Source organism: Crocuta crocuta, unplaced genomic scaffold (genome assembly GCF_008692635.1).
Source record: "Crocuta crocuta isolate KB4526 unplaced genomic scaffold, BGI_CrCroc_1.0 scaffold8, whole genome shotgun sequence".
Taxonomy (NCBI): domain Eukaryota; kingdom Metazoa; phylum Chordata; class Mammalia; order Carnivora; family Hyaenidae; genus Crocuta; species Crocuta crocuta.
Genome location: NW_027532162.1, coordinates 2,444,845 through 2,466,110, shown reverse-complemented (window position 1 = coordinate 2,466,110; position 21,266 = coordinate 2,444,845). Strand labels below are relative to the sequence as shown.

Here is a 21,266-nt window from a genome sequence, read left to right as displayed (position 1 = left end):
GGGGATCACATCGCAATAAACGACGTGAGGCAGAATTTCTTGGTGGTACTGATTAAAATGGTGAGAAGTTCTAGTTAAATGGCATAAATCCGTTTTTAAACTGCATTTGGGGTTAGCTGATGTTTGGCAGTCTAAAAATTGAGAAGTCTAATTGATTCTGCTTGATGTTTCCCAGGAATCACCAAAAGCAGGGAAAAGTGGAAAAAGTTCAAAAGAAGGACAAGACATAATAGAATCAGAGGTAACTGCTCTCATATACTCCCTTTCTGTTTTGCCATGAACACCTTTTGACTAAGGGCGGGGAAACAGGGTGGCAAAGAAAGCATCAGGGTTTGCTGGGGTGGTGGTCCTGCATGAGACTTTCTCCGCGTCTCCTTCGTGCCCTGAAATATTGGTTCTGTAGGGTTTTACTGTTTCAGTCTGGGAAAATACGGATGTGTTTCTAGAAGCTGCATCTGTGCAGCTGGTATTTCTAAGTTCACGACCCCTGCCTCAAATGTAGCAACTCTCCTGCAGGGACTGATTTCACCACTGTCATTCGGGCTCCCTGTGGCTCTCAGATTGTCCCCAGCCCTCCTTCACCAGCGACCTGGTCCCTCTCGGCAGCCCCTCTTCCTCCTGTCACCTTGCCTTTCTCTGGCCAGGCCTCTGCCGCACGTGTCCCACGCTCCCTCTTCGGTTGATGTCTGATCCCCTTAGCCTGTTTTCCCCGGAGCGTCGGTACCGTGCAGTTTATCTGGTTCGGGTATGTTTATACAACCTCCTCTCTTCCACATGTGTTTTCTGTCTGCGTGGATCAGTTGTGACGACTTCTGTATCTCACCCTCGGGCTCCTTGAGCAGCAGCCCAAAGGCTCAGGGAGGCTCGCGTCTACCTTGTGGGGTTGAGGGTCGTTCCTTTGACACCGTTTAGAGCCTGTGCAGACTTAGCGCTCTGCCTCGTCTTTTCTCTGCTGTGACGACTGGTTGACCTGGAGCACCTCGGGCTAAGGGCCCAGAAGCTGACTCCACCCAGGCAGACCTAATGGGCCCGTGAATCAAACCACTTGATTTGGTGTCCCGGTCTCCAGGGCCTGAGATCATCGAGGCCCCTGGTCTTATCACAGATGACATCAGTTTGTAAGGGTCAGACCCTTTCCTGTAAGTCAAATTAGAGTGAGTTCAATTCTGTCTGAAAAACAGTTAATCGGCAATTATCCACCCTGAGCTTTTTTTTTTTTTTAAGTGCCAGGGTTATCTTTCCCTTACAATGTGGTGCATCCTAAGCCTCCGTCCTCTCCAGCAGGTGGTTTATTCCAGCAAAATCTGTTGCCCTCCCCAGAGCAAAAAGGAGAAATCCCAAAAAGTTCCTTAAATAGCTAGGGATTGTTTGTGCCAGTCTTTCCCTGCCCTTTGTTTATAGCCGACAATCAAGTTTTACTGTGGTATTCTCTCGCTTTTGACCTATTTCCGTGTCACTCTTTGGACTAGATTGATTTAAATGCAATGTAGCCATTCTGCAAGGTGGATGCTTTTTCTTGCATTTATCGAGTTTTCTTCGCAGCCGCTAAGGCTTCCGGTGCTCCCCCAAACAAACCTTTCTTGAGTCCATGCCTGTCTCCTCTCACGGTCAGTGTGTCGCAAAGACTATCAGCGTGCGTCGTTCATTTATTCCCGTTCGAGCAGAAAGAACCCGGCTGGAAGGGTGGATAATGTTAAGTTTGAACCTGAACCATCCCTCGGCGGTACAGAGAGAACCAGAAGCACTCATGAGTCAAATGCGTGTTTTCAAGGTGGATTGGAGTCCTAGACTGTCCGTTGCTTAAGACTCTTGAGGTGTGGCCCTCCGTGCCTGAGTGTGATGCTCCACGTGTGTTTTTGTATTTTTTCTAGTGCTACTAGGAGCTGGAGCCACAGAGCTTGAATTGCCACCGAAAAATACTGAAATGGTGGGCTGTTCCTCATAACGACAGCAGAGCCAACATGGCACACTTAAGCATGATGGTTGGCAGAGCCCGTGTCCGTGATTTTGCGGAAATACAGATTGGGGCACTGCAGTTCGCCTGAACTTTGCGTTGAGCCTGACTTTTTTTTTTTTTTTAATCGTTGCCTTTCCTCCTACGTCTTCATGTCGCTCCTTCACCTCTGGTTCCACCCACTTACCAAACATGATTGACTCGGGTGCATTAAACCCTCATTCTTTTCCTCTTCTGTCAACGCCGCTCTGAACTTGAATGTTTTAATCTGAACAATTCAGATAGGACTGCCGTTCAGGGCTGCTTTCCAGACCCGTTCAGCCTCCCATCACTTTCACGGGCAGGTCAACCTGTGAACTGGCCTGTGTCGGGGCAGCTGCCGCATTCAAGGCCTCACAGCTTGAGAGGCGGGTGTACAGGCACCAGTCCAGGGCAGGGTGACCAGGCTTGGGAAGTAATCCCAGCAGAGGAAACCTAAAAGAACTTGGCCTGCGGTTGACTGGCCTAGCACACCACTTCGAGACTGGAAGAGGTCCTCATACTAAGACCCCGGCTGCCCATGACCTAGCCTTGTGGAAGACAAAGGAGCAAGTGGCTTACACTGCAGAACACTTTTTGGTTAAACAAAAGAACGCTCGGTGCGTGGGGTCTGCAGGAAGGAACAGGAAGTGCCGCCGTAACAGATCATGAGGGATAGAGGGGTAGGGGAAGGTGTTTCAGCCCGGGGATTAGATAGTAAAAATGCTGACTCCTGATTGCCATAAATGATGTCAGCTAACTTCTGTGGCCCTGTTTCCTCACCCCTAAAAACACTTGGTGAGTTTCTGACGTGGCCATTTTTAACTCTAGGGGACAGATTGATTAGGCATGACCCACAAGTTCTCGAAAGACGTTTTCCCTGTGAGACATATGGCAGAATATATCTTCCAGTGTAACAGAGTATTGTTAAGGCCCTAACTGCTGCTGTGCACATTTGGCTTTTTTCTAGAAACTTCTACTCCTTGAATGACGTGTGTTGGTACTTTTGTTTGTTTTACTCGCTTTCAAATATGGTGTTTAAGTTTGACTTCTTCAGTTGTGTCCTGGAAACAGTTTCTGCCCAGTACTTTCGGGTTTATTTCACCACGCACTTTGAAGGAGGGAGGCTCCCCGGGAACTGGAAGTTGGAGAACTCGGGAGGTGGGCTGAGGGAACGCAGCTTTGAGCAGCCGTTCTCACTGTGACCTTCCGAGCTGTGGAAGCCTCGTGAAGCACACTTGATGAATATTTAGAATCTTAGTAAGTTGCTCAGAGATTCCTAAAGCCCATTTCAGACGATCAAGACCATGCTATAGTACTAATTGTTTGTAGTAGTTGTTTTACTATGTATCCTTTGTCCAAAGTTCTGTTTCAAAAGCGTTGATGCTTTTTGTCAAGTGACTTGTTTCAAGCACATTAAAGGTTGTTTGCGTGTTGTTTTTTGGCTGTGTATTTTGCATGTCCTGCTTCAGCTTAGTTTTGTTTGAAAATCTCTACAGCAAGTCTTTTTTTTTTTCTAATGTTTTATTTATTTCTGAGAGAGAGAGAGAGAGGCAGCATGAGCAGGGGAGGGTCAGAGAGAGAGGGAGACACAGAATCTGAAACAGGCTCCAGGCTCTGAGCCGTCAGCACAGAGCCCGATGTGGGGCTCGAACCCACGAACTGTGAGATCATGACTTGAGCCGAAGTCAGACGCTTAACCAAATGAGCCCCCCAGGCGCCCCACTACAGCAACTCTTAACATAATATCCGTTGCTGAAAAGAAAGTGGAACGGGTCTTCTCTCCAACCTGTTAGCTTATTTTGATACTTTCTACCTTTAGTAACAACTTTTTCTCACATCTGCCCCTTTCCATCTCCTCCAGCCCCCTTCGTGTTGCACAGAGGGCCCGCAGCTGTAGCAGGGGAGGCACGGCTTAGAAATTAAAACTACTTCAAAAATATGATTCCATCTAATAATAATAATGACACCCATTCCACGGTAACGTAAATTCACACATTGATGAAAAGCGTCCTTTCAAGAAAGTTTGACTTCCTAGTCACTCGGCTGTGTTTTAACCTGAGTGTTGGAGGACAGTGAAAGTGGTTTGTTGGTAGGTGTATTTTCCAGGGGAGGCGGCTGTGATTGTCACCGCTTGAGACGGGAGTCCTCAGCTCCTCCCCCAGAACACTGGAGCCACTGTCCGGGGGCTGAATTCTGAGCTCGGGCCGCCGCTGGGGCCTCCGCGCCGCGTCCCCCATCATTCTCTTCCCACTTTTTCCCCACACAACCCTAAACGGGACTCCAGGGAAACTCAGAACCCAAAAGACTAGCAGTTTAATTTTTTTTTTTAATTCATATGCAACTATTACGTTGGAGTGGAATTCCCTACTTTTAACTGCAGCCCCTTGGCTCACTTTCCCAGCTGTCTGCAGCGTGTTTGCTGAAAGCCTGGTGATCAGGAAGGACAGAGGATCTGCAAAGGGGGTGATCAGCTGGGGGTTGGAGGGCATGTGAGTTAGGACGGGGTGCCGTGAGCTCCCCGTCCCTTCCCAGTGCCCACCTTGGCTCTGTGTGACCGAGTGACAGGTGCCTCCCAGGTGAGCTGCTCTGTGCTGAGCAGGCACCACGCTCACCGCTGTTGATGGACCAGATGCTTCCCCACGGGGCTGCCCTGTGCTCTGTGCACCATAGAATGTTCCCCAGCAGGTGCTGGGAGTCCCCCCCCCCCCCGCAGCTTTGACAATCCAAAGTGCCTCCAGACATGACCAGATGTCTCCTGGAGGGCAGAATGGCCCCCGGTGAGACCACTGTTATAGAAAGGCTCCTCCATAAAGTGTGAAGTATGTATGTTTGCTCGTGAATCATGCCAGGCACACATGCTTCCTTTAGCATAGCAGTGCTCAATCCAAAGAAGCATCAGCACCCCTTTACATGCTTAAAAATTACGATCCCCAAGAGCTTTTATTTAGCTCAGTTCTGGTCCATACTTGTGTTAGAAATTAAAAGTGAAATTTTTGAAGTCTTCATTAATTCATCTAATAGTAATACACCTGATACATGTTAACATAAGTAGTCTGTGTTTATGGGAAATAACTATTCACAAAAATTCACTGAGAAAACTGGCATTGTATCATGCTTTTGCAAATTTCTTTAATGTCGGCCTTAACAAGCTAGCTGGCTCCTGGAGTCTGCTCCTGCGTTCAGTCTGTCTTCATGTCACGTGTCTTGTAGCCTGTGGAAAAGTGACATAATGGTGGTTATGAAGGCAAATCGTGTCTTCATGTTCTCACAAAAGCACAGATCCTAGAAACCGTCTACGGGACCCCCAGGGGTCCCCAGCCTCGCTTTGCAGGGTCCCCCTCCTGTGCTCCTTGCTGCTGGTCTGAGTCTCTTGGTCTTGTAAGTTTCCACTCAGGCTCCTTTCTTCTGAAATTGAAGGGAGGTGTTCCTCACCCTCTCATCCGCATTTTCCCATCTCTTACGTTTGAATAGCAATTATTGGCTATATCGGGTATTTACCATCGATACTGCCTTGGACGACTTTTATGTGCCCTGGTTCGCCTTCCTCACTTGAGGACCGCAGTTTAACTTGATGCTCCGTCGTACTTGCAACGTAAGTGAGGACCCAGAGGCAAACGATGTTTGTTGGTGGATTTTAAAAGTGCTCAGGAAGAAGGGGAGCTTCTAATCCGTTAGCTCGTGGGGTTTTCCAGTTCCGTAAACTGGAAATAAGGTTTAAATAAGGTTTCCAATATGATTTTCTGTGCTTTGCATTTTTTATCTTGAGTTTATTTTGGGAATTTTCCTCAGTAGAATATACACATATAGTTAACCCTTAAACAGCATGGGGATTAGGGGTGCCAATACCCCCCCACACACTCAAAGTGGAAAATCTGTTGTATAACTTGACTCCCCCAGAATTTAACTACTCATAGCTTACTGTTGACTGGAAGTCTTACCGATCCCATACACAGTCAGCCAACACACATGTGGTATGTTATAGTTATTATATTCTATATTCTTTTTTTTTTAATGTTTATTTTTGAAAGAGAGAGATGAACGCAAGCAGGGGAGGGGCAGAGAGAGAGGGAGACACAGAATCTGAAGCAGGCTTCAGGCTCTGAGCTGTCAGCATAGAGCCCAATGTGGGGCTCAAACTCATGAACTGTGAGAGCATGACCTGAGCTCAAGTCAGATGCTTAACCGACTGAGCCACCCAGGTGCCCTTCTATGTTCTTACAGTAAAGTAATCCAGAGAAAAGAAACTGCTAAGAGAATCATAAGGAACAGAAAATACATTTAAGCACAGTGCATTTTTTTAAAATTGTGTATAAGTGGGCCCACACAGTTCAAACCTGTGTTGAACTATATATTTTTAGAAACATTTTATATGTTTTCTATACATACTAGAAGGAAAGTTTGGTTTTGAGCATCTTGTTCTGTGCAAGCCCTGGGGAAGAAAAAAAGAATACTGTCCTCGCCTGTTAAGACGTTAAGTATTGACTGCTTCTGTTACTGATGAAGTGTCCTGGGCACTCGATAGACTTAGGAGTAACCCGGCCCCCACCTGCAGCTGCAGAAGCTCTGGGACAAGAAGGAGCACGTTTCTTATAAAAACCCGAGTGGAGAAAATAGATGCTTTAAAGCCCCTAAGCACACACAGGTTCACCATTAAATTATGGAGCCCCAGAAAGCAGGGGGTGGGGGATGCGGGGGTGTTGCAGGTGAAACAGCAGGTGCGGCGGCCAACACCCCCCTCCCTCTCCAGGAGAAGCTCCACTACATGATAAGTAATTCTAGAAAGAGTCCGGCCAGCGAATTACACGAAGCAGTTTGTAAAGTGTGTGAGCTCGCGGCGGAAGCAGAATTTCCGTGGTCCGGGGGTGTGGGGTGAGCGCAGGCTGTAGCCCCGCGTGTCAGGGCGGAGAGCCCCCCCTCCCCCCGCATCTGCTGCGTGAGTCAGGCTGCCACCAGCGTGAATCACGGTGATATTTCCCCAAGTCACAGGGAGAATTCACGTGAAGGATTTCAACTATAAAAAGTCTCCCACAAAACGTTGGGTGGCTGCGGAGGGAGGTTGGGCTCCATGGCGTCTGGTTCGGCAGCACGTAGGGAGCAGTGATCTCGCATCTTCCTGTTGGGGCCTTGCTTCTGGTCGGGTCTCAGGGAAGCAGTCTGCCCACTGGCTTGCTGTCATCCCCGTTCCCTCCACGTGGGGGAGTGAAGGACAAGCCCAGAATCAAGGGGGCCGGGTGGTATTCGTTTGAAGACTTTGGATTGTTCCTTCATCTTAAATATTTTATTAGGATGAGATTCAGCGTGGCTCTAAAGGGATGGTAGCTCTGACCTCCTGCTGTTTCTGCCCGGTGGCGACACTGAAGTCCCCGGGGTGCTAGCCGTGAGCCACATGTGGCTCTTTACATTGATGAAAATCAAATTAATTTAAAAACTCAGTTCCTCAGTCACACTAGCCGCATTCTGAGTGCAAGGGACCCACGTGTGGCTGGTAGCTACGCTGTTGGACAGCAGATAAAGGACATTTCCTGCTTCACAGCAATTTCCGATGGATAGAGCGGCTTCAGACGCTGGCAGTGTTTTCCAAAATAATTCCAATTTGAGTGTGTAACTTACCTGCCATTCATCAGCTATTTCCCCCTTTTTTTTTTTTTTTTAACTTATCCGCTTTTGAGAGAGAGCGTGAGCGGAGGAGGGGTAGAGAGAGGGAGACACAGAATCTGAAACAGCTCCAGGCTCTGAGCTGTCAGCACAGAGCCCGATGCGGGGCTCGAACTCGCAAACCGTGAGATCATGACCTGAGCCAAAGTCGGACGCTTAACCAAAAGAGCCCCCCAGGCGCCCCATATCAGCTGTTGCCCGTGGTATAAAATATGAAATTAGATGGACGTGGATGAAGTCAGGGAAAAGAGGATGGTGGAAGAGAAGGGAATTGAGGGGTGAGAAGGAGGAGGCCCTGCTCACCACTGGTTCACCGCTGCCTGAGTTCTAAAGACCCGTGTCAGAGACCTGGACGAGGCTGCGCTCTCCCGTTGAGTGGGCCTGGGGGGACCCAGGGGCCGCAACATCCTTCTCGTCTTCCTCTTCAGACCTTCTATCTTTATCTGTTTTGGAGGTCGAAGCACACGTGGTTAGAAAATAAAATAGTACATGGGGCCCCTGGGCAGCTTAGTCGGTTGAGCGTCCGACTTTCGCTTAGGTCTCGCGGTTCGTGGGTTCGAGCCCCGCGTCGGGCTCTGTGCTGACTGCCAGCTCAGAGCCTGGAGCCCGTTTCAGTCTGTGACTCCCTCTCTCTCTGACCCTCCCCTGCTCACGCTGTCTCTCTCTCTCTCTCCTAGTAATAAATAAAACATTAAAAAAAAGAAAAAAAGAAAAGAAAATAGTACAGAAACTACTCTCCCACTCCACCTGCCCCACCCTCGGGGCCTCTCTGCTTGTTAGCTCCACGGCCCAGGTCCACGGGAAGCAGTGCTGCATGGCAGAGGGTGGGCTCTGGAGGAGGGGTCCGTGACGGGGTGACCTTTCTCTCTTCCTAAGTCGTCTTCCTCCAGGCCATGCTCTTCCCCTTTGCAGGCTTCCCTCCTGGTGACTCATTCATCCACAGTCACCCAGCAGGCTCTTGAGACCCTCCTGAGGGCTGAGTGCCATCCTGGGTGCTGGGGGCGGCGGCAGCATGCGACACAGCAGGACACAGGCACTCGGCAGTTTGCTTTCAGTGAGTGCCAGGGGCGCGAGTGTCTGTACGGGCACTGGCAGCATTGGGTTTGAGAGCATCTCCCACTAGGCAGAGCAGCAGTCCTGGGGCGCTCAGCATCAGTAGCGCCCTCTGGTCACTGTGGTATCAAAACAGCACTTACACGTTTCCAGAGGCCGCTTCAGGTGGTCAGGGATGGACTCCCCAAGGAGATGATGTTAAAGATGGTACCTGAATGTGAAGAAGGAGCCAATGGTGCAGAGATCTGGGGAAGGGCATTCCAGCTGGAGGAAGCAGCGAGTGCAAAGGCCCTGAGGCAGAAGCGAGCTTGTGTGTCCACTGGAAAGAAGGCCAGTTTGGCTGAAGAGAAATAAGGGTGGCTTGAGCGGGAGGTCACAGAGATAGGCAAGGGCAAAGAAGGCCCGGTAGGGTCTTGTCAGCAGCCATGGCAGGATTTGATGGAAATCCATTGAGGTGATTTGAGCAGGGAAGGAGGATGATCTAACTTAAGTTTTTTTATTTAGAGGGAGAGGGAGATGGAGAGAGAGTATATGCATGCAGGGCAGGGGCAGAGAGGGAGGGAGGGGGAGAATCCCAAGCAGGCTCCTCGCTGTCAGTGCAGAGCCCTATGCCAGGGTTGACCTCACGAGCCAGGAGAGCTCGTGAGCTGAAATCAAGGGTCGGATGCTTCACTGAGCCGCCCAGGCGCCCCTGACTTAAGTATTTCAGAAGATCTCAGCTGCTGCTGTGTAGGAAACAGAGAGGCAAGAACGGAAGCCGGGGGCCACTGGAAATAGGCCCATCAGATGCCAGGTTTCTGCACAGGAGAGGTGAGGCCCCGGCATGGCTGGCCCCGGGTGCTGGACTCCGGCGGACTCGTCAGGTGACCGCTGGCTTTACAGGCCCGAGCTGAGCACACGCTCTTGCGGCTTCCAGCCCCGCAAGCCCAGAATTCTGAGAGCTTTGCGCCGAGCGCCCGCTCCTGCACTAGCAGCCTTAGTTTTTTCTACTAGCCTGGTTTCTTCGGAGACTATCTTTCTTGCCCTCGTAAAAGCCAGAGGCTGACTATCACAAACGGCAAGGCGTCCCAGGGCCACCTGCTGAGGAGTGGCCTTGGCTCTTAGTTACCTCCCTCTGATCCAAGTGGCTGTCCTTAATGGTAGCCCCACGCTTTCAGATGAACGTGTTCTTGAAAGATCTTACGAGGCTTGGGGCGCCTGGGTGGCTCAGTTGGTTAAGTGTCCGACTTTGGCTCAGGTCAGATCTCATGGTTCATCGGTTCGAGCCCCGCATTAGGCTCTGTGCTGACAGCTCAGAGCCTGGAGCCTGTTTCAGATTCTGTGTCTTCCTCTCTCTCTGCCCCTCCCCCACTCATGTTCTGTCTCAGTCTCAAAAATAAATAAACTATAAAAAATTTAAAAAAAGAAAGATCTTACGAGGCTTGCAGATGCGGGTTTCTTAGGCTGTGTGTCACATGGTGTCTGGCACATAGTGGTGGCAGTTCGTCATAAAATTGCAGAAGGGGAGGATTTTGGAAGGCGTTGGAGAGTGAGATTGCTTGGCATCTGAAGTCCAGGGACGGAGCAAGGTCCGAGTCTGGCTCCGCTGCTCCCTGCCCGATCCCAGGAGATGGCCCTGCACCCTGGCTGGGGAAGAACATGCAGTGCCCTGGTCCTGGCTCAGGATGGCATCTGGCCACGATGCGTTTGGGGCAGGGGCTTCCACGGACTGTCGGGGGCACCAGGAGAATTCTGTGTGGGCAGTGCCCTCCCGCCCCGGGCGCCGGTGTTTGGAGCTGAGGAGAAAGACGCGCTCAGAGCATCTCTGCTTCTCCAGGCCTTGCCTCTCTCTGCTGCTCAGGGAGCCCTGCGGGCCACCCTCCGGAGGCCCAGCCTCCCTTCAGAGGGCTTCTCGCCGGGACCTCGGACGCCTGTGCACGGGGAAGGCCGCCAGATCTCTCCCCTCCCCCCACCCTGTCCTGTCCACCCTCTGTTCCGCGGTCACTGCACACCACGGCCCAGATCCCGCTCCTGGCTCAGCTGTCCCTCAGCCAGGCCTCCCCGCCACCAGCACGCAGCAGGGGCAGGTCCCCCACCCCGGACAGTCCGAGGTCTTTCCCGTGACACTCTTCCTCCCGGCCGCCNGGATGGTGACTTCCAGGTTCGCGTCCCAGCTCACACGCCAGCAGCACTGCTGGGCAGAGAGGGCAGCCGAGGGCGGGCAGGCGGCGGCCAGGACAGCGAGGACAGAACTCAGCCGTTGTCCGCGGCAGGACGAGAGCGTCATGGGGGTGTGAGGGTGGGCGTCACCGTGTCCTCGGGGACCAGCGTGCTCCCGGCCGGGCTTCTCTGGCCGTTTCTCCCCATCCCGGTGACCGGCACCACCACCTGCCGGTCACCATCCTGGGGTGGCTGACGCTTCCGTGTGCAGCCCGGACGACTAGCTGAGTCTGCCTTCTCCCCCTTCTCCCCTGTCCCCCGTGGTCTACACTGCAGCCTGCGGGGCCTTTCCAACAGGCATACCAGTTCACCCTGTCAGGCCCCCCAGCCCCCTGCATGGCTTCGGCCTGCCCTGTCAGGTGAAGGTCAGATTCTGGGCTAGTCGGCTCTGCGGGCGCCCGCGGCCCCAGCTGTCCACACCGAGCCCGCCCGAAGGCGGTCCCCTCATGCACACGGCCTCAGGGGGGCCTGGCGGGTACGGGACGTCGTGGCGTTCACGCGCTCCTGGAGCAGACGTCCCATGGGGGACCCCAGACGGGCACGGGCGGGCGGGCGGCAGCCCACGCTGCTGACTGCGCTGCAGGAAGGCCTCAGGGAGACCCTAGGGTGGGCGGGGCAGGGGCTGGGGCCCGAGCGCGGGGCTCTCAGGCCACAGTTACGCCCACGGGCTGAGAGTCTTGGGAAGTGACTGTGGCAGGTTGGCCTGGGTGGCGGGACCAGGTCTTCCTCTGGAGGCTCACTCTGCCCGCCCCGAGGACAGTGCCCGGGGCAGGGGCCCAGCGGGTCTTAGGTACCGTCCTGCCCTCAGACACGAGGAGCCTCCCGGCGGCGTGGGTCCTGGGGAGCTGTCTAGACGTGCGGAGTCCATTCCGTTTTAAGGGTTCTCCCGGCGCCCGGAGGTGCCCGGGGGCCGCACGTGTGCCCAGTGTCCTCAGGGTCGCCGTGTGTGCAACACGGGATTCGCCCAAGTAAACAGGAGGTGTCAACTCTAACCTGCCGGACACACGTGTGTATAACTTAACGTTTAAAACAAGTACGTGGCTTGGACTTGAGGAGGAGCTGNCTAGGGCTTCGGGGGGCATCTGTGGAAGCTGAGAAGAGCAGTTTTAACTTGGGGAATCCTGAGGAGGAATAGGGGTACAGGTGGGTTTTTAAGGAAGACCAGCTTTCGTGACCGGTTGGAAAGAATGACAGATACTGAGGACAAGGTCCAGGAAAGCCCATTTTAAGGAGGAAGNTGGGGGGGGGGGGGGGAGCCTGGGCCCTGGCTCCCAGCTCTGAGTCACTTGTGCCCACGGCACCCATATCCTGGAAAACTCCTCCCAAGTATCCTTAAGCACCTCGTTTATAAACAGATCTGCTCAGGGTGCCTGCATGGCTCAGCCGGTTAAGGATCCACCTTCGCCTCAGGTCATGATCTCACGGTTTCGTGGGTTCAGGCCCCGCGTCGGGCTCTGTGCTGACAGCTCAGAGCCTGGAGCCTGTTTCAGATTCTGTGTCTCCCTCTCTCTCTGCCCCTCCCCTGCTCATGGTCTGTCTCTCCCTCTCTCCCTCCCTCTCCCAAAATAATCATTAAAAATTTTTTTAAAAAGATTAATAAAAATAAAGCTGCTCTTAACTTCTTAATAAGAATTTCATTCAAGAATGAGAGCAAATAGCTGGGGTCTTAAGTTGGCATGAGCTCTTCTAGTTCAGTGTGACTGGAAGACGCTTGGTGGGTTCCTGCTTCCAGGGTGAGTTCCGTAGGCTTCTTACAACCGCACACGCGCACCTGCGAGCACCTTCCTGCAGGTGCGGGAGGAGCGAGCAGGCTGAGAACCTTGACGGTCGATGCCTGGGGGGGTCTGCACACACACGCACCCCCCCAGCTCCCTGGTCGCTCGCCCCCATGGGCCTGGGATGTAGAGACCCTGGGCCCTGCCGCATGCGCCCCCGTCACTACCCGCCCCCCTTGGGTGTTTGCATACCTGCTTCTGTCCTTGCAAGGCAGCCACGCGCCCTCGGACACCCCAGGCTGTTGCCATGCAGTGCAGAGATGGACGCAGGAGGGGAGGCTAGAAAGGAGGGTGTTTCCTGAGGCTCCAGGGCCAAGCGCTCGTACGTGTCTCTCGCAGATTGCTCAGGGCTGCGGGGCGCGCAGGCAGAGAAGCGAGGCATCTGCTCTGTGCGTTGCCCGTGGCTGCTGTACAGAGGACCACAGGCTGCTTCTTACACTTTTGGAGGTCACAGGTCGACAGCGGGGCCACATCAAGGTGTCGGCATGGTGGCTTCGTCCAGGAAGCCATAGAGGAGAACCTGCCTCCCAGCCTCTGCCAGCTTCTCAAGGCCTCCTGCACTGCTTGGCTTGCGGCGCCTTCTTCTCCGTCCAGGCCGGGTGGCTTCTCCCAGGGCCTCTGACGCTCTCACCTCTGCTTTGTCCCCTGCTGCTCCGCCCTGCTAATCCAGGCTCCTTACCTCATCACGTCTCCAGAGTCCCTTTTGCCAAGTAGGGAGAACCTCCCGGGTTCCTGGCATTAGGATGTGAACATCTTTGGAGGGTCGTTGTCATCAGCCTGGATGGTAAATGCGTCTGGGAAAAGTTTGAGGGGAGACAGGAGAATCCCTTGAAACCCAGCATTCCTAGGGGTGGGATGGGGCGCGTGAGGAAGGAAGTTCACGGCAGGGCGGACGGGTCCGCCCAAGGGTAAAAACCCCCATGTATTTTCCAGATTCTAATTGCGCTGTGAGATACAACCATTTGACATATGCCTCTGTCTTTGTTTTTATTTTGGAAACAGATTTCCAGTAGGAAAAACAACCTTCCTGCTACCCCGTCTCCAGCGTCCAGCAAAATAAAAGTGCCAGCCCCTCAGCCCATAGTGAGGAAGGACAGGCGGCAAAACTCCTCCAGGTTCAATGCCAGCAACAACCGAGAACTTCAGAAACTGCCGTCTTTAAAAGGTAATTGCGGTCGTTTGCTTTTAGAAGTTTAGGTGTGCCCATTTCAGGGAGGAGTCGAGTTTTCATGGTTTGCCAGCCACTCCTTCCTCTGCTGCGTTTATAGTCCGTTAGGGTCATCTTCTCTGTCGAGTTTTGTTTTGTGTTGTTTCTGTTTAATGCCATCAGCAGAGTTGCCCCAGTGGTATTTCAGATCGCACAGCTGTTTAAGGTGGAAGTGTGGTCACACACGCATGTTCTAGGCGTAATACCCTAAATGTCTTCGTGTGAATCGTAAGCAGGCCAGCTGGTATTCCCTTTGAGGACTTCCCTCCTGTACCTGTCACCTTTGAACTCTAGCAACTCAGAAAGGAGGCTCTGCGGGGAGGGTAGTTGTGAAACCAGCAGTGGGGCCGCCTCCTGGGTTTCCTGGCCTTGGAGAAGCGAGAACTTAGCCACAGTCCCTTGTGGGCTTCCTTCGTATGAATCATTTGGGGTTTACTCTGCCCAGGGGGTTCCTAGTTGAGATTAGTCAGGGAACAGCTCCCTTTCCTTTGAAGTTCCCCCAAAATCGCACAGTCCCCTCCTTTCCACCTGAAAGTGTTTGGTCCCTAAAAGCGCTCCTGTAGGCGATGTTGAGGCTGAAGTACAGAAAATCAAGGAAAACAGGGTAAGGAGCCCAAGAGTCAAATGCGAACCTCTGAACAGCTTCCTATTTACTAAAGTAGAAGGCTGGTGTGACAAAACAGACGATTTTCGTTCCGTACGTCCACGACAGTGGGTCTTTTTACAGGATGTGGGACCCAGAGCAGGTAGCGTGTCATCCTAACAGGCGTATTCCAGCACCTTCCACACTGAGGGGCAGATAGCAAGGGCTCAGTGCACGTGTGCCAGAGGTGCCAGGCAGGGGGAGGGACAGAGGGAGGGAAGGGCAGGGAAGGAAGGCACGGCAGGAGGGAGGGATTTAAGGAATGATCGCTGCAGTTCCTGCCCCTCGCTTGCTAGGAGTCTGGGCCGTCCACTGACTGCAGCCTGCAGAGCCTGAGCCTGGCTTCAAGGTCGTTTAGCCCCATCGCAGGCCATGTGTGCACTAAGTCGTTTCGGGGAGGGACGAATCGATGGAGCACAGGAGATTTCCAGGACAGTGGAACTACCCTGTGTGGTACTGCAACGTGCACATGTGGCATTTTGCACTTGTCGAAAATGCACAGACTGCACAGCCCAAGCAGCGAGCCCTGACGTGAGCTGTGGTATTTACTGAGTAAGAATATATCAGTATTGGTTCATCACTTGTAAGCAGCGCACCCGCACCAATGAGCTGTGTCCATAGTAGGGGAAGCAGGTGGGGGAGAGCGTGAAACTTCCACGTGTTTCTGTAAGTCTCAAAGTTCAAGTCTAGTAATTAAAAAAAAAAAAAAAAGTGCTACTGTTGCATCTTTGATTTGTAAGCCGGCCCTTTACCTTCCTCCACGACAGCGTTCTTGGTTTATTCTGTTGGTGATTGTTTGGATTTACCCACTCATTTATCGCTTTATTCCTCATTCCTGGTTGTATCTCTGACTTCCCTCCTGGGGCCATTTTCCTTCTATTTGAATATGTCAGGGAGAATTTTCTTTAATGAGAGTCTACTGGTAGCAAATTATTTATGCAGAAAATATCCTTATTCTGCCCTTTTTCTTGAAACATGTTCACTGAGTATTGAATTTCAGGTTATTTTCCTTCACTGCAATGAAGATAAGCATTTTGCTGCCTTTGACCTTCCATTAGGATTGAGAAACCCATGTCATTCTTTGAAGGGATTGTGATTCTGGTCACCTTTCTGATTTTTTTGTCTTTAACATTTGATTTTTTTGGTAGTTCCACTACTGGGTGTCCAAATGTGGGCTTCTTTTTTTTTTTCTTAATGTTTATTTATTTTTGAGAGAGAGAGAGACAGAGCATGAACCAGAGAGGGGCAGAGAGAGAGACAGAAACACAGAATCTAAAGCAGGCTCCAGGCTCCGAACTGTCAGCACAAAGTCTGACCCGGAGCTCGAACTCACAAATCGTGAGATCATGACCCAAGTTGGAGTCAGATATTTAACCGACTGAGCCCCCCAGGTGCCCCCATGGGTTTCTTTTTTATCAGTCCTTTGGGGATTTGTCGTGCATCCGTATGTTATTGGACTTCCTTGGTGGTGGAAAGTTCCCAGCCATTATTTCTTCTACATTCATCTCTCTTTCTTTTTGGTCTTCATCTATATTTTTCAAATCTTTTGTCACTTACCATGCTATATTCGCAGAGACAGTCTCACGTTTTCTCTGGTGAAGGACCAGTTTTCTTTTTCTTAATTCTCAACCCATCATGGACTAATGCTTTCATAAAACACAGTAAAAATAAGCAACTATAAAAGTGAAATATAAAATGCAGCCTTTTTTATTATGATAGGCAGTAGACCTAAAGTTGCCTCGCTAAAGTGCTATCAGACTCTCTAAACACCGTGCTTAATTTCTGCTGTTGAGAATCTTCAGGTCTGCCTAGCATGTGCTGAACTCCCTTTGTTGAGCTTTTAATCTGAGCGATCCTTCTCCATTCATGGAAGTTACGTTTTTAATCTGTAGCGTGACTTTTTCTTACTTTCCGTTCTCCCTCGGGTCACACTCGTCATTTCTGTGGGTCACAGCTCCTTTGCGATCTGTGTCACAAATAGCGTCATCTGAAGTCCTCGTCACATGTTGTTTGTGATACCTTATTTTCTTGAGTACCTGACTATTTTCTAGTGTGTGCTGGTCATTGTACTCAAATCTTTGGGAAAAAAAAAAATTAACATTTATTTATTTTGAGACACAGAGAGACAGCATGAGCAGGGGAGGAGCAGAGAGAGAGGGAGTCACAGAATCCGAAGCAGGCTCCAGGCTCTGAGCTGTCAGCACAGAGCCCAGTGTGGGGCTCAAACTCATGAATGGTCAGACCATGACCTGAGCTGAAGTTGGACACTTAACCGACTGGGCCCACCAGGTACCCCATGTACTCAAATATTTGAAATAAAGTAAAACCTAAGACGAAGTGTCTTTTTCCATAGAGATTTATTTTTGCTGGGTTTTGCTGCTTTTGCCCCACACCTGGGTCACTACCAGCTTGGGAGTGTTGTAAATCACAGCACCCGTTTATTATGACTTGTTAGATCCGTCAGGCTGGTTATCATGTGAAATAGTTCACTTGTTCCCTGTCGTGCTTGTACGTAGAGACTGTTATGGGATGGAATGCCGTGTAACGCGGGAGATACCGGCATTAGCATGCGGTACGCATTCCATCTGGTGACTATCCTCAGCGATGTGGGATTTTACACCGTGTTAGGACAATGATAGGGTGATCTCTCCGTCAGAAGACGACACTTCCCTTGGCATCAGCACCGTCTGGAAGTGCTGGTGGGGATCTGCAGGGTGTGTTTTGGTTCCCCACCAACCATATGCTAACACTGCATACACCTTGCGATCGCGCTCCCTCGAGAGAGCAGCATCACTACAGAGTTAATGTGTAACCTGGCGTTCTTCCCAAAGCAGGGCCGATTCCTACCGACCTGACGTGTAGTTCCTAGGGAAGGTCAGCATAGCCTTCGTGTCCCGCCTTAGAGACCAATTCCCCTCAAACGGTGAAAATTCAAGATTTTTTCTGGTTTTTCTCTTTTTTGAATATTATTATGAACTTAGGGATTTCATTGATAACAATGTGCTTCAGCCTACTAAAATCATTATCTTTTCTGATGTGCAGATGCATAGTTTTAAGCACTGGGTATCCTTTGGACCAACTCCCATGTGTTTTTTGACATGGACCCATTTATTTTTGATTCCTTGATTTCTGAGACAGGAAGATGTCCCCCAACCTCATTTTGTACCTCTCTTGCCCCAGACCTGGAATTGGCCATTTTCAAAGAGTCCTGATTTCTTTCAGTGGGGATTGATTTTAGAGACCAAAATCTGGGTCCTGGGGGCGATTGCTCCTATTGGACTGATGTCACTACTAAGTGCCATCAGCGGAAGGAGGTGGTATGTCAGTGTTTGTGTATTTAGTCGTGTGCTTTCTTGTTGACATTTTTCAGTTCAACTCTGACAGCATGGTGTTTTCACATGTTTCTTGAATTTTCAGTTTTATCTCTTTTACACTGAAAATCCTGGTTTATAACATCACTGATGTAATTATTGCTATATCCTATTAAAATAATTCACAACAGGGGCGACTGGGTGGCTCAGTTGGCTAAGCGTCTGACTTTTGCTCAGGTCATGACCTCACTGCTCATGGGTTCAAGCCCCGTGTCGGGCTCTGTGCTGACAGCTCAGAGCCTGGACCCTGCTTCAGATCCTGTGTCTCCCTCTCTCTCTGCCCCTCCCTCACTCATGCTCTGTCTCTCTCAAAAATAAATAAATATCTAAAAATAATAATCTACAACAACAGTACTGATACTAATTACAAACAGTAAGCACTTTGAATTGGCTCATTTCATTGCTGAAAAAGAAGTTGTGTTTTTATTGGGATCTCATCACATTTTTTTAAATGTCCAGGGAGGATTGGAATCTTTAGAAAGCTTGCATCCTCTTACGTAAGAGTATGCTATGTGAAGGCTGCTTTCATTTCCTTTTGGGTGTTTTAAAGTTTCCATTATGTGGGTTTTGCCCATTTCTTATTAAGTTTGTGCTTAGATATTCTGTTATTGCTGCTACTGTGAGAGTCCTCTATTTAGCTGTTAATTACTTATGTGAAGGCCATTGATTTGTATTTTGTTTTCATATCCTGCTTTCTTGCTGAATTGTCTTACTGTTTGCAGTAGTTTTTCAGTTGATTCTTTTGGACGATACAGGTATCTAATTAGATCCGCACATAAAGATAACCTCAGTTATTTATGCACAGTCAGCATGCAACTCTTGGTCTCAGGGTCATGAGTTCAAGCCCTGCATTGGGCATAGAGCCTAAAATCAATCAATCAATCAATCAATGAGTAAATACATACGTACATGTATACATACATACCCTGCCTTTTTGTTCCTAATCTTACACCTCTAGTGTTTTCCTCCTGAGTTGGCTGAAAATTCCAGTAAGATGTACATGTGGTGGTGCAAGTGGGCACGTTTGTTTTGCTCTTGATTGTAATGGAAATAGAAACAGGATTTTTTTTTTTAATGTTTATTTAGAGAGAGAGAGTGCGCACATGCAGGGGAGGGGCAGAGAACAAGGGAGAGAGAGACTCTTAAGTAGGCTCATGCTGTCAGCGCAGAGCCCGACATGGGGCTCCGTCTCATGAATCCTGAGATCATGACCTGAGCGAAATCAAGAGTGCGACGCTCGGCTGACTGAGCCCCCCAGGCATCCCGAAGCAGGAATTTTTAAAAGCCATTTATTATCCTGTGTTGATCGTAGGTTTTCAGCCATTATAGACTTCGTGCTGTAATAGAAGATTTTCACTGTCCACATCTTTGAACCTTTTCTGAAGCTGGACTCAGAGAAAGGAAGTGCCGGCTTGTAGCCTGTGTGGTGCCACAGGCGCCGTGGCCCCAGACACACTTTTCCCAGAGCGGGGGAGACGTCTGTCCCATGGCACCTTTTTAGTACTGGGGTCATTTAAAATCTCGAGTCATTTGTTACGTGGAGAGTAGGATTTCCTGTTTTCATTTATTTAACAGTGAGGCCAAATGGAGTCTTCGGGCCCTTTTCATTCGAAGAACTCCCCCGAGTTAGTGCCTTCCTTGACCATGTTTGGGCTGGAAGGTAGAAGTGTTCAGATGCCAAATGAAGGGCAATGTTTTGGCTGTAAATCAAGGAGTAAATCAACCAAGCAGTTTGTAAGAGCCTGGGCAAAGTCAAGTCATAAAGGAACAGCTGGGACTTCGCAGCAGTTAGCTGGAGACCTTGGGGCAGAAATTTTGAGTCACCAAGCACTTGACCTTCTGTGAAAGAAGTTGTTACGTGATTGTTGGGAGAGTTTACATTAATTCTTAAAGCTTGGCTTTTGAACTGCAGTGAAAAATCATCTGTTTCTTGCCCGCCTTTTGTGAAAATGAAATACTCAGCCTTATTCCAAGCAGCTCAGTTTCTGATACAACTGAAAGTCTTGCCATCCAGGTGGGTCATTTTTACCGCCTAGAGCTGAACCGCGCACGGATTTGGAGGAGCTTTGCCTCCCGGCCGTTAGTTGAGGAACTACGGCAGTGGAGCGTGACAAGGCACTGGAGGGCCTGCCCTAATCGTGGGGATCCAGAAACTGCCCGTGTCAGTCCTGTCTTCTGCCGCGGGCTTGGACTCCTGCGTCCGCTCCTGACCTCTGCATCTGCGGTAACAGAGGACATGGCCCCGGCGCCGGTCCACGGCACACATGTGCTCACCGTCTGGGTTGTCCGGAGCATGGCGAGGTGGTGAGGGCACTGGCCACGGCCGCCCTCGTGCATGACCAAGCGCTGCCGCCACGCCGGCCGGCCCTTCTCGGACGCTCTGCTGCCCGCTCTCCTCGGGCCACGGGCATGGCTGTGGCTGCAGGCGTCGGTCTGGCCGCTGCCACTCACGAGCTCTGGCCACCCCCTCAGAGCAGAACTTGGGAGCCTTTTTCCAGTTGTCACCTCCCATTTAGCGTCTGGCTCAGGCCNCACACACACACACACACACACACACACACACACACACACACACCCCATTCCCTGGACGTTCCCATCCTCCATCCAGTCCCTCGCAGCCTAGACACCTGGCCTTCCTCCATCTCCGCCTTCCCCAGAGGCGGCCACCGCGCCCACCGCATCTGCGGCACCGGTGTGTCCTGAACCCCCGGCCCAGGCCCGCGTCTGTGTTTTGTTAATTGTGGCAAAATATACATAGAGGGTATTTATCATCTTAACCCATCGTAAGTGTGCNACCTGCACCCGCCCCTGCACCCCCCGCCCCCCGTCGCCCTCCCCCAGCCCCGCAGCCGCCTCCTGCCTCCTGTCCCTGGGATGCCAGTCCCTCCGGGAAGTGGAATCGTACGGAATTGGCCCTGCTGGCTCTGGCTTCCCTCTCTCTGCATAGTGTCCTCGGCATCGTCTGCATTGTCGCCTGTGACAGGGTTTCTTCTGGTTTTCTTAAGGTTATTTTTTTGTTTGAAAGAGGGAGGGAGAGAGAGAGAATCCCAAGCAGGCTCCGCACTGTCAGCACAGAGCCCGACGCGGGGCTCCATCTCATGAATCGTGAGATCATGACCTGAGCCGAAATTAAGTCGGACTCTTGCCCAGTTGAGCCACCCAGGCTCAGTCTTTCCTTCAAAGGCTGAATACCGTCTCATCGTATGGAGAGACCACAGTCCGTGCATCCGTCTGGCCGTTGGTGGACACTCGGGCTGCAGAACACGCCGCACGTGCTAACTTCACCCTCCGCACGTGGGAAGAGAGCTGTTCGCATGTCCGTGCCGGTGCCCAGGCCAGCACCTTCCAGAGAGTGCGGTGGCGTCCCCTCTCGTGAGGAGACTGGTGA

The 21,266-nt window shown here is 51.1% G+C and overlaps 1 protein-coding gene and 1 pseudogene across 1 annotated transcript in view; both read left to right on the top strand.

Annotated features, from left to right (window-relative positions):
* PPP2R5C (protein phosphatase 2 regulatory subunit B'gamma) overlaps positions 1–21,266 on the top strand; it is a 127,579-nt gene that overhangs the window by 390 nt on the left and 105,923 nt on the right. The window contains exons 2-3 of the mRNA XM_077776544.1: positions 176–241; positions 13,660–13,822. Coding sequence (XP_077632670.1) covers positions 176–241; positions 13,660–13,822 — 229 coding nt within the window. The remainder of the gene's footprint in view (positions 1–175; positions 242–13,659; positions 13,823–21,266) is intronic.
* The window catches only part of LOC144241831 (NADH dehydrogenase [ubiquinone] 1 alpha subcomplex subunit 12 pseudogene), a 7,967-nt pseudogene continuing 6,914 nt past the window's right edge, over positions 20,214–21,266 (top strand).